Below are 13515 nucleotides of genomic sequence, written 5' to 3'. Positions count from 1 at the left end.
GCTGCCAATATGTAGTTTTACTGACCTAATCACCTCTGTTCACATGAAAGGAATGAGAAACATGAGCAGTATGATAACTGAAAGAGGTTTTAAAGTGTCTGCAGCTCTGTGGTGACGAGTGAGCTCGGATCACGTAAGGTCACTGAGTTTTAGAGCAGAGTGAGGAGAGGCTGTCACTTTTCACATTAGTGTCAATGTGTTTGTGTCCTATCGTTAACCCCCCAAAGAGACAGGTGAAAACATTCATTTTAACCTCACATTTTTTCCGTTTGAAGCATTTTTAGAGTCATGATGACTGTACATGCAGGTGTCAGCCAGGTGCATTGTGGGCACTTGGTCCTTTCCCTCACCACACCTGTAGGTGTCCCTTTCAGAGCTGCCCCCTCCTGTATCTATGGATAATCAAAACAAGCCCCCCCCCACTGTACTAATGCTGCAACATTACATCATGAGTAGTATGGGAGGAGGCCCTCTTTAAATCCAACAAATGAATTAATGTATCGACTAGAGGAGATTTTATTTTACTTATTAAGAATTTGTTTCTTTTGTGAAGTCAGTCAAACAAAAAATGGGTTTTCTTGTCCCGTGACACTACATTTTTTTGCTTATTTTTTAATACAACATTCCAAACAACAATTTTCCCTCCTCAAAATAGGTAATTAAATAAGTAAAAAATAAATAATGACAGTTTACATACCGTATTTAAATGTACTTTTAACAAATGTATGGTGGCAATGTATCCATAGAGCACATTTCATTTTAAAGTTCTTAATAAAAACATTAAAATCATCATGACATATTATATGTCAACATATAGCTAAGTGAATAGACTTTTAAAATACTAGAATAAAGGTAACAGTGCCGGTAAAAGTTATTTCATAACAATTGAATTATTTTTTTGATTCGCGGCTGAGATTTCTGATGGTCTTTATTCTCTTACTGACCAGTTTGTGAACTAAACATTGTTTCTTTAAAATGATTAAACGTTATTTATTATTATGAATTATATAACGGTACGTAACAAGCACCTGTTGAGTCCTACATCACCTCTCTGCTGTTATTACTTCTGTACTATGACAGTGTAATGGTGCTGAGGCAACGCTTTATGATTTATTCTTTCATTATTATCGTGAGCAAACTATTTGCAGCGTATTCTTCTTCTTTAAAGGAGGTATTATTGACTGGTCATTTTAAGTTTGTACGACTTGTTGTGTAAGTATGGGATGTAATGATTCTGGAAAATAAACTTCTAGCTGTGTGAAGACAGGCATATGTCAAGATCAAAATGAGGGGAAAATAATATAAAAAATACATAACAGTTAAATAAATACATACAATTCATAAAAGTGTGTCTAAAAAAAAAAGTAAGCACTCCCTGAAAATGTAAATTGAAGTTATTTTTATTCTATTTTCTTTTTTTTCAGTAAATCACCTTTTCTTAGGGATGATTTAAAAAATGCATTCAAAGTCTTATTGAAATTTCATACTTTTTAAATGCATGTTGATAAATAACTGTGAGGTTGCATGATCTAAACCACATGTGTCAAACTCAAGGCCCGGGGGCCAAATCAGGCCCTTGGTAGATTTAATCTGGCCCGCCGGTATATTGCACGCATACCTTCACTCAATCCTGAGGGTTTCCTCCGCTCAGAGCCTGAGCCCAAACATTGATGAACTTGCACCAAAGATGAGATGCCAAGTAGTTTCTGAACTAGCATCACAGCAGCACACTGAGTTCAATGGATGTTTCCTTCTGCACTTTCTCTCTCAGGACAACAGGGCATGTTTGGTTTTCTCTTTGAGGGAAATTGTTTTTTTGAAGCTGTTGTTGGCCTGTGGAAAAATGTACTCATAAGAAATGACTCCGGAAAAGCTGCAGATAGAGCCGTAAGAAATGAATGCAACTGATTATTTAATGTTTAATGTTGTTTTTATAGGCAATAATTTAAGCTTTGTTAGTTCCAGGTTTAATATGTGCAATAAGTTCATTTCAATAAGTTCTGCAATAAACATTGAACCAGTCCGGCCCTCGACTAGTACCCATTTTTTTAATTTTGGCCCACCGTGTGTTTGAGTTTGACACCCCTGATCTAAACTGTAAAGAATGCCTTCAGAGGTTTTGACAGTCGGCTACCAAACCAGAAAGGTTTCTGTGAAACAAACCGACTTCTTTCCATGAGCCGCGGCCCGGCCTCAGAAACAGATTCATCACACTCCTGAAATACATAAGGAGGGCCTGAGGTATTTGTGCTGTGGGCTGAGTGTGAATTTGTGAGGTGATTAAGGGCTAAAAATAACCCGCTGTCGGCCCGGGGCTGCAGACGAGAGACGACTCTCTTCCTGTGTTCTCCACCATGGGGCCAAGAGGGGCTTTATAGGGGCCACAAGTATAAAATGGGTAAAAATCAAAAATCCATTAATGTCCACGGGGGCTTAATGGATTTTCCCCCCTGATCTTATTTAATTCTAAAAGGGAGCAACCACATGTTCCCCATGATAAATAAAGTATTGTGATTGTGTTTATGGGGGTTCACACAAAGGTTTATATAGACAATTTATTTTTAAATGTTTCAATGAGATTCAAGATTCAAAGACTTAAGAGTTTTGGAAATCTTGAATCCCAGGCCCTTCTGAAAAATGCAACATACATAAAAATTGAGCTATGAACAATCTATAAAATGCTATTACTAAACATGTCCAACTGACATCCAAATTAAGATTTCTCGATTTGTTTGTGTTGACAAAAATAGTCTCTCTTGGAAACAGTTGCTGCTCCCAAAGCTTTAGCAGTGTTTTGTTTAAAAATGTATTGTAAAAATGCCCAACAAATAATCTAAGTGCTGTTATATCGAAGCTCCAGGTGTCAGACACAATGGCAGTGTTACAATCCCGTTTCTTAAGTCTAATGCTGTGATCTGGGGAGAACATACTGAGGGAGAAATCTGTAGTTGGTAGTATATTTGGATCGGAATAACTCATATGTATTGATCCGTGTTCACTACCGGGGGTAGGTCTGCACCGCTGTGTGACCTTTGACCTTTCTGACCTCACCACATCAGGTTCAAATGGCTTTTATTTAAAAAAGATTCTGAAGTTATGAATCAAAGAAGTTCTGCAGTGTCCCTGAAAAGCATTAAGCCTGTTTGGCCCTATTTCAAATCAAATCAAGTTTTATTTATATAGCACATTTATAAACGATTTTTGGTCGAGCCAAAGTGCTGTACATATAATAAAAATAGCCTACAGTAGAGACACTTTACAGCAAATACAACAGCACAGATTGTTCAGAATATCAGTATGAGAAAAACGACACCCTCTGTCCTTAGACCCTCACATCGTACAAGGAAAGACTTCCAGAGAAAAACCCACAGTTTAAGGGGAAAAAATGGGAGAAACCTCAGGGAGAGCAACAGAGGAGGGATCCCTCTCCCTATTTGGTGAGTGAGTGACGGGTGGGGGCCTCCGTCAGTCTACCAGCAGATCCACTATCTTCTCCCATCACTCTGCAGCCACTGCAACCAAGAGCCAGCACTCATGTATCCTGCTGCTGTCAGACTGCATGCCAAATATTCCAGATCCTAATGTTCAGCCCTTTTTTCACAGTGAAGAATGAAGACTTAAAACACATTCAGTTTAAAAACCAATCAAGAGGTGTTGTTCCCCATGTTTATCCCTTAGCTTATAAAGAGAGTGAGCAGGGACGCCCTACTACAGCTGTGTTAAATAGTTTTATTTAGAAATGGACAATAACATGCAACTTTTTGAGTTGTTTATTAGAAGCAGCATATAGTTTGAGTTTGGCGTCTAGGCTCGGGCCTCATCACTCCACAGATTTACAAAGAACATTGAGTGATGATTAGATAACGATCCCCGAGCCTACAGGTGGAAGCAGGGGTGGTGGTGGGGCAGGCAAGCAGCACGTGAACGCATCAGCAATGTGACAGAGCAGCAGCATTAGCGAGGCAGGCAGATCTGGCAGCTTAAATAGAGCAGCAAGTTTAGGAGATTGTGTTTGTGTTACGACTGAATAAACGGGTTTGAACTCAAATGCACGACTCACACAGGTTTTTTTTTAGACGTTGCTCAACGACAGTGGTAAACAAAAACTAAATCACTCTTAACGAGGAAAAACAGTAACAAAACTAAATCACTTCAATGAGGAAAAACACTAGGAGCATGAATATATGAATACTTAGACAAGACGTGGCTCAAAGCTCTGCTTGGGATTCTTTCTGGCATGATACGCTGGCAGACTGTCACAAGAAACTAAACGAACTGGCACAGGACAAAGGGAGACGAGGACAATAAATACACCAGGTAATGGGGAACAGGTGGAAACAATCAGGGGCGTGGTCGACAATCACAGGAGTGGGAGACACACAAGGAAGGGAGGTCAGAGTATCTGAAACGAGAGGAAAGGTTACTATTCAAAATTAAAGGGGAAAATCACTAGACAAAGACAAAAAAACTAAATTAACATCATTTGCGAGAGATGACAGTTTGGTTGGTTGTAAGAGAGACGCGTTATGTGTTAATGTATCATTGGTGCTCGAGTTGACTGCCTGAACTAGCTCGCAGGCTTCGTCCCATTTGTGTTGAATATGGGAAACAGGAATGTTCAACGCAACAACAGTCCGTTCTTAGATGCCTTTTTCTTCTAAATATCTTCAGGTTCCACTATCAGGTTCAGGTTCAGGTTATTTATTAGTGCCCGTAGGTAGATTTAGTTTGCAGATAAAAAGGCAAGGGATCCATCCTGACACACATTCTCCAAACAACACAGACAACCGACAAATCTATAATAAAAGTACTTTATTTACCATGCCCCATTACATAAAAACACGAGGACAAACATGGGCGATGGAAGTTGATAAATAAATAAACATCCGTGTGATACTGCTACGAGTTAATCCTTTGTGCGATAGCTGCCGGTAAAAAGCTGTTTTTATACCGCCTTGTTCTACACTAACCTCCTGAAGGAAGACGCTTAAATTCTGAGTGCAGAGGGTGGGAGTCATCATTCATATAGAGCTGGATAACTGCTGTAACTGCCTGAGGTGTATGAGGGTCTCCAGGTTTAGCTGTGGCTCACCAATCAGTCTGCTAGACCACTTCATGATCTGAGTACTCTTAGTGTCAAGTAACAAAATGTTGCTTATAGTACTGGCTATTAAAATAATATAACTGATATTAGGCTGAGGTGAAACCCATATCACAAACAGGTGTATTTTTAAACTTTGATTCCTTCCACTCTACAGTATTTCACTTTACATTAAGTTCTTATTCTTTGCAAATGTACATAGTTTGTGTATTTCTGCATTTCACTTGTACTATTTTTTGCGTCTTAAGCATATTGTATGTTGCACTGTTGTTTGAGCTTGGGACAACTAACTAGAGCTATTGTGGATATGACAATCTGTTTATGATGACCGAAAGAACCCTTAAAGTATACTTTATCTTTCAGTAAGTCCACTTATTCTCTCCACGTACACGAGTGTGTTTTTTTATCTGTAGCCGTGTTGATGCCCGCTTTGCCCAAGGTTCAAAAGGTTTCCCAGCAGCTGTTCATTTCGCCGCCCCCTCTCATGTATCACACTGCGTTGTTAATTATCTCCGCTCTTTAGAGGGTGAGTTTGTGAGAGATGTTTGACTCTCAGGTGCGAGACTGACATGTCCGTCTCATTTTAATTATTCCTGGATGTGGTTATTGAAGTGGGCCTGGCGTCTTTGGCTCAGCTTCACATTGTGGGGGTCAGAGGTCAAGGAGTCTACAGAGAGAGTGATGCCAAAGAAACCCTCCTGATGTTAATGTGGGCCGAACATCACTTCATCATTTATATAGACCTGACCTGAAGAGCAGAAAATAAAAGACAATTTTGAAATGAATTTTCTTAAAGATGTCCTTTTTATACTTTTTGGGGTTTTCCCTTTCTTATAGAGTGTTATTATATTCTCGTGGGTACATAGTTTTATCTTGAGGCGGGGGTTTTCGCTCAGCTGATATCAGCTGCCTGTGAAGACTGAAGATGTGACCTTTTTAGTTTTTATTTCTTATACGAAAGGTTTTGTCCTGTGAGTAATAACCGTGTTTCTCCCTCCAGAGAACTGGTAGCTGGAGGGCGGGTAGAAATCCTGACGATAGAGGAAACATCTGGAAGAGACTTCACCATCGAATCTGAACGAGAAGCCTCAAAGACTCAGTGCATTGAGAGAAACGTATGTTCAAACACACAGACTGTTCTGTTACGAGACAAAAGACCTCGAAGACAAATTGGAGAAAAAAGTTGGGCCTCTTTTGCTCAAAATTTCAGGTAAAGTCACCTCAAAAGTCCTCAGAAAGTGTTAGTTCACTTCACACACAATTTAAAATTATTAGGGCATTTTATTATAATGTAAGATGATTTATTTCATTATCATTGTTATCAACAAATACTTTCATTTTGAAGGCAATAATGCGGTTGTTTTTTTAAAGTAAATATTTATATATTTTTTAATAGTTGTAAATTGGTTTCATCTATAATCTTTGCCTCTTGGGAATTAGTACAAACACAATAATGTAAAAAATGTAATTTAAGTATAAAAAGCATGTACTTTTTTTAGCTGAGGCCTCAATTACGATTAACTTATTACCATTTGAAGTTTATCCGATTGAACCTTAAAACTAGATAGTGTTTAGTCAAGTCTACAACATCTTTCTCTGTAGGATCGATAATGATGGGACATTTAATAAAAACGAGAACAACAATTATGGTACAAAAAATGTGTTTATTTAGTAACAGTTTTGTAAACATTTGAGGTAAATTAACATTTACATCAACTTGTTCTTACAAAAGAATCATTCATACACAAGGCACTTCTCTTGTCTAAGACAGCATTGAGACAGGTTGCTGTGAGATGGTTTCCTCCTGACGAGCCGCAGAAATCTCGCTCGGCATGAAACGTAAGAGGAGAGTTTCCCAGGAGTCACGGGGAACGACGGGCCTTGAACACAACATCCAGTCAGGAGTCCCGTCTGTGAGAACAAACTGCGTGAACACAGAAAAACACCCCTCTGTTTATTCTCTCTCTCCCAATGTAGTTCTAATTTGTTATCTTCAGACTGATCTGAGTTTGAGATGAATAAGTGTTTTAGTTAATACTGCCTTCTCTGTGAGGAGCCGCTTTGTTTTAAGACATGTTTTCCTTTGGGATCATGGAGATTGGCCGTTTTATCGTCACACTCTCTCTCACGCCCTTTCTTTCTCTTTCTCTCTCTCTCTATACTACTACTACCAATATCACCATCGTAGAACAGCAATTTTTCTTTTCCTAAATGTGCAAATCTTTATCAACTACCAAAATGTAAACTTTAGGGATCAAAAACAAATGCAGATAACAGTTTTTTTGTTGTCATTTTGAACAAGAAACATGGATTTGGAAAGGCTGCTTTTACTCATGCGCTGTGTCATTTCAGCAAGATGAGACATTATACCGATATGGGTACAGATACTCTTACACCATATAGTACCATCTTTTTGTAACCCCGTCCCCAAAAATAATACAAATTAAACAGCTGGTACCACTTTGCTCTTTCTCCAGTGTATTAACCTGCACATTAACTTCAGGAAAAATGTTTTTCCATAAAATGCACAAACATCTTAATACTTAATCGCTTTGTTTTGCCTTGTGAACGCAAAATGCCCGAGGAATTGACTTTTTACTTTAAATGTTGACCAAGAGGTGACTCACAGGGTGAAACAGTGGGTTAAGGTGACAGAGACACGACTGCTGCTCAAACTGTGGGTTTCTAAAGATCTCTGAATTAAGATGAACACAACAAAATAGAAGCCGTTAAGGTCGACTGCGTTTGAATTTCTGACTACAACAAGTATGCAATTTCCGAGTAATATTAAATAAATAAAAATAGCACTTTTCAGAGTAAAACCAATGATGAAATGAGTGACGGTGAAAACCCCCAAACTTGCTCTTAATATTTTTGGTGTGATGATTAAAAGGGGGGAATGTTAAAATGTTAGTTTGAAGTCTTTTGTCTGAAGGAATAAGGACAATATTGTTTTTCTTTATATTAGATAATGGCTGCCATGCAGTTGTATAATATCTTAAAGATAGTTTGAAGGCAATATCTCTTTGTGTTAGTAGAGATTTAGTCTTTTAGACATGTGCCTGAAGGCAACGCTGACAGAGGAAGGCTTTTGTAAACTAACAGCAATGTGGAAACGTTTCGATGTCTATGTTATTGAGAATGTAGTGCTTGTAGTTACCCAGGTGCATTCTGGGAATCAAAGGGATTACTTTACCAGCAGGTTTGACCCATATCCTGTCCACAGTATGCTGAGGACTCTGGGAATATCACATCAGTCCATTGCTATCCATTTAATCTCAATTAAATATGTATCGTCTCTGCAGTGGATCATGGGTAAACCAAGCTAGCCAGCGTTGCCATGAGGATCTCTCGGTGAATCGGTAAGTTGTAGGGCTACACATGCTGGCATGCACAGGGAACACAACACATGTAATGTTTGCAGATGATATTTCTTGGTGCGTGGGCAAAAGACCTTCTAGGTCAAAGACAAACGCTGGACCAGGCAGTCTGCTGCAGATTAAACTGTGACACCAGAGGAAAATGAAGAACAAGCTTTATAAGCAAATTGTCTGGCGACACATGGAATAACTTATCTGTACAACAATGCCAGCGACCTGTGCCTCCTCCAGATAAAATAAAAATATCCAGTCATTTTTTTTGACAAATTATCATTTTCATTTGTAGTCCTTTGGGCTCAACAAAAAGGAAAGGAAATAGAGAAACTCCATGAGATCTCCCCCCCCCCCCCCCCCAAACCAAACACGTTGGTGAGATGTGTCGATTTTGATGCAAAACTATGACATCACAATGTCTTTCGCTCCACCAATCCCTGTGAGCTGAGCCTTCTGACTTCATAAGCACTGCATGGTCACATTTAATGTGCATAAATTAAGACAATCCAAAAAAAAAAAACCTACTCTGCAACTCACCGATTGCACTAAATCAACGACTGCTGCTGCTGGTCAAGTCATTTCACATTAAACCTTTTCTCTGCTTCCCTGTCTTCTGTCACCTCGCCTTCTTTTGATTTTTCGTTTTTTTTTGCAGGTATGGGATTTTTATCTCTGAGAATCACTGTATTTTGGGGGTTTGGAGGAAAAGGAGGGTTTCAGGGACATGGAAGGGAGGAGGAGGTTTAGATGGCCAGGTCGCTCGGCCGAGCCCGGATGCTGCTGCTCTTGCTAGCCCGACTGAGCCGCCGGGGGTCTGTGACCATCACTGGGGGCTCGTGCATCTCCACAGTGGTGGTGGTGACGGACCCCTCCTCCTGATCACTCCTCCCCCCCCCCGCTCCAGCTGCCAGCGTTGGACACCGTGCCCTGGCTAATGCTGGAGGAGGAGGCGGCGGTGGAGTTGTGGATGTTGGATTTACTGGTGGTGTTACTGGTGGTGTTGCTGGCTGGAGGAAGCAGAGCTGTGTCCACACTCTGCTGCTGCTCCTTGTCAGTGGAGGAAGAGGAAGAGGAGGATGGGGATGGGGAGGGGGACGTGGCCTTCATCTCCAGAGTCTGCTGCTCGGTGGCCAGGTTGGCCCAGTTCTGCTGCGCGGCCAGCCTGTGGTTGTTGTTGTTGCTGATGTAGTAGTGGGAGGAGGGGGAGGGCTCCTCCTGCTGGAGCTCCTCCATCTTGAACTCCTCCGCTGAGGGCACGGCCGCCGGACCCAAGAAGGCACCGCTGCCCCCCGTCACATCCGTGTAGTTGGGGGGGTAGCTGAGGCTGGAGGGGGCAGTTCTGGAGGCCGAGGGCAAACACTTGGGCTCGGCGATGTTGACGCTGCGCAGCAACTTTCGGTCGGGGGCTGACTCTTTCCTCATGCCCTGTTTAACTTTCTTCCATCCAAGGTGATAGATCTCTAACAAATTCAGCAAAAGAGACACGCAAGCCACCACAAGCATAAATATAATAAAAATAGTCTTTTCCGTGGGCCTGGATATGAAGCAGTCCACGGTGTTGGGGCAGGGCCAACGCGCACACTTGTACAGGGGCCTCAGCTGGAAGCCATAGAGGAAATACTGGCCCAAAATGAATCCCACTTCAAACAGGGTCTTGAAAATAATGTTGAACACATAAGTACGCAGCAACGCGCCTCTGATACGGATTTTTCCGTGCTCGTCCCTGATCGGCCGCTTCTCCTTCTTGCCGCCGCCACCTCCCCCTCCTCCGTTTCTATAAAGGAGTTCTTTCTCCTCCTGAAACCGGTGTCCTTTGTGCGACTCGTCCTCCTTCTCTTTCCGCTTCTCCTCCATGCGGACGATGTGCAGCACATGGCCCAGGTAGATGAGGGTCGGCGTGGACACGAAGATGATCTGCAGCACCCAGAAGCGGATGTGCGAGATGGGGAAGGCCTCGTCGTAGCAGACGTTCTCGCAGCCGGGCTGCTGCGTGTTGCAGGTGAAGTCGGACTGCTCGTCGCCCCACACCTCCTCGGCCGCGGCCCCCAGCACCAGGATCCTGAAGATGAAGAGGACGGTCAGCCAGACTTTGCCGATGACCGTCGAGTGCTCCTGAGCGTTCTCCAGCAGCCGCCCCAGAAAGCTCCAGTCGCCCATGCTTCACGATTTCTAGCCTATGGAGAAAGTACAGGCTGGAGGTCAAAGAGAATGGGAAGGATTGGAAAAGAAGAAACGAAGTTAAAAGACATGTGTGTGAATCTACTCTCAAAGTTCACCTAGATATTAATCATCAAGGCCTTACCCCCGATCTACACATGTGGACACACACATAGACACATGGAGGACGGTGGAGGTGACGACTAAACTCCAACATTTTTCTCTTTTTCATAAAACGCTTAGCAGAACAAGGTCTTTATAGAAAAACTGCTACGTAGGCGTCGGATATCGATAACAAATCTAAACACAGCATTCACACACAGACGCTTTTTGGCAGCTCTTTTACTGTATAGGCCAGCTGTTTGACGAACCCTGGTTCACTCTCCCTTTCTCTCTCTCCCTCTGTCTGTCTCTCTCTCTCTCGCTCTGTCTGTCTCTCTCTCTCTCTCTCTCTCTCTCTCTCTCTCTCTCGCTCTCTCTCTCTCTCTCGCTCTCTCTCTCTCTCACCTGCTCGCTCCACTGCTCAGCAGGCATGTGCTGAGATCAACATTATAATGTTCGAAAACAGCATTTAGCAGCGATGGGGCTCTGGTGTGGCACACGCACACACACACACACACACACACACACACACACACACACACACACACACACACACACACACACACACACACACACACACACACACCACCCTCCCTTCCTCTCGCTGCCTGTCAACTGTAACACTAAAGCCACAGGGATCAAATAGAAATACTTTACTGTAATTACGAATTATAAAGATAATACGATAGTGTATGACAGATTCAGTTTTTAAAAACACCAAATGTGGATATTGTAAATTAAAAAGATTTGCATTGGTCAATACCAATTCATCTTCAAATCGTTTTTTGGTTAATTCAATAACTCAGTCTTTAAAGTCTCATACAAATCCAAGTTAATGTCTTTAAATAGCTACAATTGTTAGAACAGTCCCAAATAAGTTCATAAAAAAGAGAAAATAAGCATTTTAATAGCTGATTCTAGAACATTTGGCCAGATTAATAACTATTAATATGCTATAATATAACTATAACTATATAACTATAAATTAAACAATTATTAATCTACTAATTAACACCTTTTTTTGCACTACATCTGAAATATAATGTCAAAGATGTTATACTAAGTAAACTAAATTTGTACAACAACATTTTCAGTTTTTGGTAACCCAAGTTAGTCTTTATGGGTACATATATATTCTCTGTCCACTTATGGAATATACATTTGATAAATGTGCAAGGAGAAAGGTAGGGCCTGTTGCTATCCTTTACATATTTTAAACACGGAACAAATAATATTCATACAGCAAATTCAACACACAGAGGAGAAACTTACTAAAATATTCTTGAATTAAAGGTAATAAATCCATCGACTAGGGCTCACAATATGTATGACACCTGGAAGAGAAAGAACATTAGTCATTGGACATAAATTAATTTCCTTTCTTTAGGGCTTTGAGTTTAAATAAAACTGAGTATATAAAACTAAAGAATACATGAAGAAGTTCTGTTATTTCTATGAATAATTGATACAAAATCTATCCAGATTACACTAATAAAGCTTCTAGATGATTTCAAGGAATTTCAAAATGGTATGGACATTTTTTTCTTTGAAATACTTAATACAAATATAGTTTTTTAGGATAATAAGTGGTATAATAATAGGGAACACTTAAACCCAGATAGCCATGTACCATTGGCTGATGGCTCAATTATTAGTGCCATTCTTTGACAGATTTCCTCTGAGTTTCACAGGTATTTGAGGCATTTCTGCCGGCTGGTGGTGAATGTTCACAGACAGAGCCAGGTTCAAATACAAAGCCATACCTGCAGCAGGCTGACAATACAGACTGTGCCAGAGCCCAGACTCCCTTTAAGCTTTGTCAGGCTTTTGTGTCCCTTCTTATTGTTTAGTCAAACCGAAGCCATTCTTAATTAACATGAGATAACTCTTAATTGATCTTACTTCACTCAGCCCAGGATATTCTTGTCATGGCAGATTTTATCCGTCATACCTTTAGATCGGAGATGTCATACTTAGATAGGGAAAGCAAATCCATCTGCCATCTTTGGTGCCATCATTTGGGTTGGAAAGTGTGTAGACCTGCAGCGACCCTCCCAACCTGTCGCTTCTCTCTCGGCTTTTTTTTTTTTTTTCTTCAAACCCTGCCTCTCAAACTCTCTCGTGCACAATCGTCTCCGGTCTCGCTCTTTTGTCCCCGGTCCGGTAACTTGCGCAAAAGAAAAAGTTGTCCTTTTGTTGTTAGTTTTTGGAGGCGGCTTGGAGTCGGAGATGGGGCTCGGTCAAACGGAGCTGCCTCCCGTTTCCAGCCATGTCTGGACTGTCACATTGTGTGACCATGCATGAGTGAATCCACAGAGTCATCAGCCTGTCCGGTGACACACCACGCCCCTGACAACCTCCCCAAAAACCTGCCCGAAAAGTGCGCAAAAAGGTGCCGGAAATGAGCCTCCAAAACTTTCCCGCAATTTTTACAAAACTTTGATGTGGTATCCCGGGACAAACACTTGAAAACACAACCAAACGTTTAAGAAACCACATACAAAAATCATCAATGCTGCGTTTAAAGTAGGACAATGTTATTATATTACTTATTTAAAGGGGAAAAGCATTATAAATCAATCATAAAGTCACGATTAATCGATCAAATCCTATTGAATTGACCAAATTTGTAAAAAAAAAAAACCGTTACTTTGAGAGATTCATGAAAACATGATATTGCCTGAAAAAAGGACAAAGTGAGGATAATGCAGTATTCTCTGATTATAATACAATGTTAGTGCATCGTGCATCACACACACACACACACACACACACACACAC

General features: G+C 41.0%; 1 protein-coding gene across 1 annotated transcript; it reads right to left on the bottom strand.

Moving 5' to 3' along the window:
• Positions 1-9050: 9050 nt before the first annotated feature.
• gja3 (gap junction protein, alpha 3) lies at positions 9051-12671 on the bottom strand. The gene is given in 3 exon segments (XM_034201454.1): positions 9051-9377; positions 9379-10649; positions 12637-12671. Coding segments are annotated over 2 exon segments (1413 nt in total). The 5' UTR covers positions 10633-10649; positions 12637-12671; the 3' UTR covers positions 9051-9218.
• Between the last annotated feature and the right edge of the window lie 844 nt (positions 12672-13515).

The sequence above is a fragment of the Gymnodraco acuticeps genome, unplaced genomic scaffold (assembly GCF_902827175.1).
Source record: "Gymnodraco acuticeps unplaced genomic scaffold, fGymAcu1.1, whole genome shotgun sequence".
NCBI lineage: Eukaryota > Metazoa > Chordata > Actinopteri > Perciformes > Bathydraconidae > Gymnodraco > Gymnodraco acuticeps.
Note: the sequence above shows the minus strand (reverse complement) of the source record. Positions and strands in the feature narration are given on the sequence as shown.